Consider the following 4507-nt stretch of genomic DNA (forward strand, 5'->3'; position numbering starts at 1 on the left):
CAAAAAATATTCCGAGACCAGTTCCGAGATCCTCGTAATTTTCCGGACGTTTCAAGTACCATATTGGCATATTTCCGATGAACTTTCCGAAAGGCCTCCGGTCCGGCCGGACTGTTCGCAGTCCGGAAGAAAACAGGCTTTTGAGCCTCAAAATTTGAGTGTTCACAGTTGCCCCCCACCGGCAACCATAAAAATGATTTATGGGCGTCGGTGGTTGTTTGAAGACCAAATTTTAGAGGCGAAAATCAGACGCGTCCGGAAGACCTGCCTTTTAGCCTTTTCCTTATAAATAGCTTAAGAATTCATTTTTCATTCATTCCAAACTTTCAAAAAAAACAAAGAGCTTCTCCAATTCTCTCAACTTTCTCACCATGGCAGGCTATAGCAGTGATGAAGACCTTCTGGAGTCTCTGGGGATCTCCCTTGATGATGCCAATCTGGCGGTGGAAGCTGATACCCACGCCTCCGTGACCGGCATCTTTGCCCAGGTAAGCTCATTTCTCATTTATTTATTTGGGCCTTGGGCCAAAATGTGAATTTTTATTGGGCCTTAGGCCAAACAATGAATTTTATTGGGCCTTAGGCCAAATGTGAATTTTATTGGGCCTTAGGCCAAATGTGAATTTTTTGTTGGGCCTTAGGCCAAATTGTGATTTTTTGGGCCTTAGGCCAAAATTGTAATTTTTTGCTCATTATGTTTATCAGTATGCATGCTAGGAAAGCACTAAGATATTACCCTTAGTAAGGAACCGAGGAGTAACTCTTAGGTCATTTTACCTTTTAGGATTGCCGTATTAAGTTGGATGTCGGCGAGAGTTCAATAGCTGGAATTCCGCCCGAAATTCTTGATTACAGCCACCCGGTGGGTGCAATTATCCGCCCGTCTTATCTGGGTTATCTAAGACACCTTGACATGGCTCGGAACAATCACAAGGAATTATTGGGTGCTTTGGCCGAGAGGTGGTGGGACACTACCAACACCTTCCACTTTTCTTGGGGCGAGCTGACAATGACTCCTACGGATTTTTCTGTGATTTCCGGGATCCCTTTCGGAGTTCGACCGATTGAGCTGTATGATGATTGGAGGTCTGAGATCTCCTCTGACCGAATGTTGGAGTTGATTGGGCTGGACCTGCCCCGGATTGTCGAGCCTGGCACGGTTTCTCCCGCGTTGAGCATTTCTAGGCGCTGGTTATCCCTCCAGGCCCCTGACATCTATGCTAGATTTGGGCGGGGAGAGTTGACGGCTACTCAGGTAGCCAGATTTACCTTGCTGCTATTATTTGCTTCGACCTTCTGGTCCAACAGAAAAGAGAGATTTAACCCCTCTATCTTGAAGAGTTTGGAGAATCTGGCCCATTTAAAGGAGTATGACTGGGCTGGTGCTATTCTGAGCCGCACGTATGATGATATGTGTGCTCTGAGTCGAGGTCACTGCAAACTCAGCGGAACTTACTACTTCTGGGAGGTAATGTAAGGAACATTCTCCTTTTCCTACATCTGGATTTTTCTTTTTTCACTGACTCTTCTTTTTTTTTCTTTCTTCTTTTACACAGACTTGGGCATTCGAATACTTTCCTTACACTCGCCCCGAGCTGCTTCAGCCTGACCTTGAATTGGGGCTGGCACCTTTGGCTTGGAGATGGTACAAATCACGTCTTCACGCTGTTCGGCGCAAGAAATCGCTGAAGGAACTGAGAGCCTTCTTTGATACATGCTCTTTGGAACTGGTATGTGCTTTAATGATTTTAGATATGTTAAATAAAAATGATTTATTAACATAAAAATCTTGTAGGCTGAAGTGGGGCCAATGACTGCCCGTCTACAGAGCTGGATTCAGGCTGATTCTGGCTTCCAGCGGTCAGACACTTTGACTCAGCGGAGGGTGGTTCTGTCGCATCCATTCTTACGCCGATATTACTTGGGCGAAAGAGTGGACATCCAAATAAGAGGCTGCCGTTCTGTCCCTTATCCCCCTCCCACTGACATGCGAGCGGGCAAACAGATGGTGCTCACTGCTACTCATACCGAGGGCATTCCATACTTGGAATTCGTTATGGAGGGAGATTATGATGAATTCTGCCGCATTACTTTAATGCAGCCCATTGGATCTCGTCTTGATGATTTCCAAGGACCGGCTCCTTCTCAGCCGTTCGGCACTCGTTCTTCCCGAGCTTCGGGTCCTTCAACTAGGACTCCAAGGAGGAGGCCTGTGACTGATCCTACTTCTTCTACTCCGGTTGGGGGTTCTTCGCAGGCCGGGCCTAGCCGACCGGCAGGCCCTTCTAGGGCTCCTCGGGCCATTCTGGAGGCTACCAGGCCGCTTCATCCGGATCTGGTTAATCTCCGCCTACCCTACAGTATTTCCCACTTTGTACCCGACGGCCCTCCAGCTACTCGAGAAGTCTCCCTGGAGGGTGTGGATCGCCTGGCTCTTCCTTCCGAGGACATTACTGAGGTAAAACCTGATACATCTCTCACAAAAAGGATTTGTAAGAGCTTTGATATTGACTCGTGTCTTTCTCTGTATAACTTTCAGGTTCCTGTCGGGTTGGTTAATCAGATGATGGAGCTGATTCTTGGATTGCAGCAAGAAGTGGCTGTGGCCTGGACTCAGATGGCCTTTGATGATCAGAGGAGGAGGAGGCCCCGCCGCTGATAGCTTCTGCTCTACCTTTTTATTGCTGTACTGAACTTTTGTCTGTACCTGCACTTGATATGTATCTTGTACTGAACTTTTGTACCTGCACTTGATATGTATCTTGTACTGAGCTTTATCTGTACCTGCACTGGCCATGTTGATAGAATTCAAAAATAGAAAAATTAAAAGTAAACAGCAAAGGAATCATTCAGAAAAAAAAAAAAAAAAACTAAGAACAAAACAAAGAGTTCTTACCTTTAACAAGTTGCAAAGCTAGGAAAAGAGAAATTATCCAGTCTACGCTCGTCTGTAAGAAGAGAATTAGAAAAAAAAAATCTTAAAATGTTGATTAAAATAAAAGCCATAATAATTTTTTAAGGGGAAAAGAAATAATCAGAAATACCTAAAATATTTGCTGTTGGAAGAACTTGACGCTACTGGCAGGGCTGACGGGGGATAGCCATGACTCTAGTCGGAGTAATCGACAACGGAGAAGAAGTATTTAGGGGGGAGAGAGAGAGAGAGTGAGTTTGAGAAATTGAGATAGCGGTAGAGAGATGAACGTGAAAATTTTGTTTTATATGTTTTACTTAGCGGCCGATTATATTTGGTCGCTATTTATTTAAGCATTTTTAAATTTTATTTCTTACAATACAATCTCTAATTAGTAGTAACTGGTTGCTAATTCTCACGCCAAAAATTTCCCACGGAACTTAGCAACCAATAAACAATCGGTCGCTACACGGTTGCTAAATCGGTTGCTATTTTGAAACTCACCGATCGCAATGTTTATTAAATAATTAAATTATTTTTTCCTTTTTCTTCGGTCTCCGTCGGTATTTAAATGGTCACTATTTTAATAATTTTAGTAACCGAATATAATCGATCTCTATTTTTTAATCGCTATCTTATTCAAGGTTTAAAGGAGTGGAAAAACTAAATTAGAAGCGTTACTTCAATGAAAGAGAAAAAGAATCAAGGATGCTCTGATACCATATTGTAGATAACAAAAGAAGGTAAAAACGAAAATAGGAAAAATGTTTTTCATTGAGTTGAGATCTGTACACGTACCATTGCTTATATAAATAACAAAATTAAAATATCTAATGCCAGCTAATTTAATTGAACTAGGAACAAAAGAAATCACTTCTAACAAATCTACTAACAAACAAACTTGAGCTGAATTGGCATCTTCTGTTGTGCAACTAGTTAAGACTGAGTTGACATTAGCTTGCATATTTGAGTCTAACAAAAAATAAATTTAAAAAAGATAATGTTGATCTAGAGCTATACAGATGAATAAACAATTACAAGAATATTATTACAAAGAGATAAATGACTTATTAGATAAAGGATTGATTAGAAAATCAGCAACATAGTTTAGACATCCTAAAAATTTTTATAATTGATTTTTGTCAATAATTTCATCTGGAAACTTTTTAGTAAATTTAATTGATCTATCAATTGGTTTAATAGTACCTTAAAAAATATCATGTCCTAAAAATCTTATTTTCGTTTGAAATAATTTAACTTTTGGAGAAGAAACAACTAAATCATTTTGCTTAACTATATTATAAAATTTTTTCAAATGAGAAAAATATTTATCAATACCATTTGAATAATAAGCACATCATCGATGTAAACTATTGAAAACTCATTATATATGTTAAAAATGTCATTCATAATATTCTAAAACTCATAAGAGGCATTTTTCAAACCAAATGGCATAACATTCCACTCATAGTGACCAAAGGAAACATTAAAACCAGTCTTGTACCTATCAGATTCATGTATTTGTATTTGTTGAAATCCTGGTTTCATATCAAATTTAGAAAATATTTTTGCACTATGTAACCTTTTTAATAA

General features: G+C 40.2%; 1 protein-coding gene across 1 annotated transcript; it reads left to right on the top strand.

Annotated features, from left to right (window-relative positions):
• LOC149496838 (protein MAINTENANCE OF MERISTEMS-like) lies at nucleotides 1-2296 on the top strand. The gene is made up of 2 exons (XM_089720630.1): nucleotides 1-488; nucleotides 785-2296. The coding sequence occupies exons 1-2, from the start codon at nucleotides 372-374 to the stop codon at nucleotides 1475-1477; spliced, it is 810 nt and encodes a 269-aa protein (XP_089576756.1). The 5' UTR covers nucleotides 1-371; the 3' UTR covers nucleotides 1478-2296.
• Nucleotides 2297-4507: the final 2211 nt, after the last annotated feature.

This window comes from Jatropha curcas, chromosome 4 (assembly GCF_041381405.1).
Source record: "Jatropha curcas cultivar XTBG-Jc1 chromosome 4, XTBG_Jcur_1.0, whole genome shotgun sequence".
Classification (NCBI taxonomy): Eukaryota; Viridiplantae; Streptophyta; class Magnoliopsida; order Malpighiales; family Euphorbiaceae; genus Jatropha; species Jatropha curcas.

Excerpts from the sequence above, each read along its gene's own strand:
- LOC149496838 (XM_089720630.1), top strand. The coding sequence starts at position 372 with ATGGCAGGCTATAGCAGTGATGAAGACCTTCTGGAGTCTCTGGGGATC. Across the intron at positions 489-784 it reads TGACCGGCATCTTTGCCCAG|GATTGCCGTATTAAGTTGGA; the intron begins GTAAGCTCATTT and ends TTTACCTTTTAG.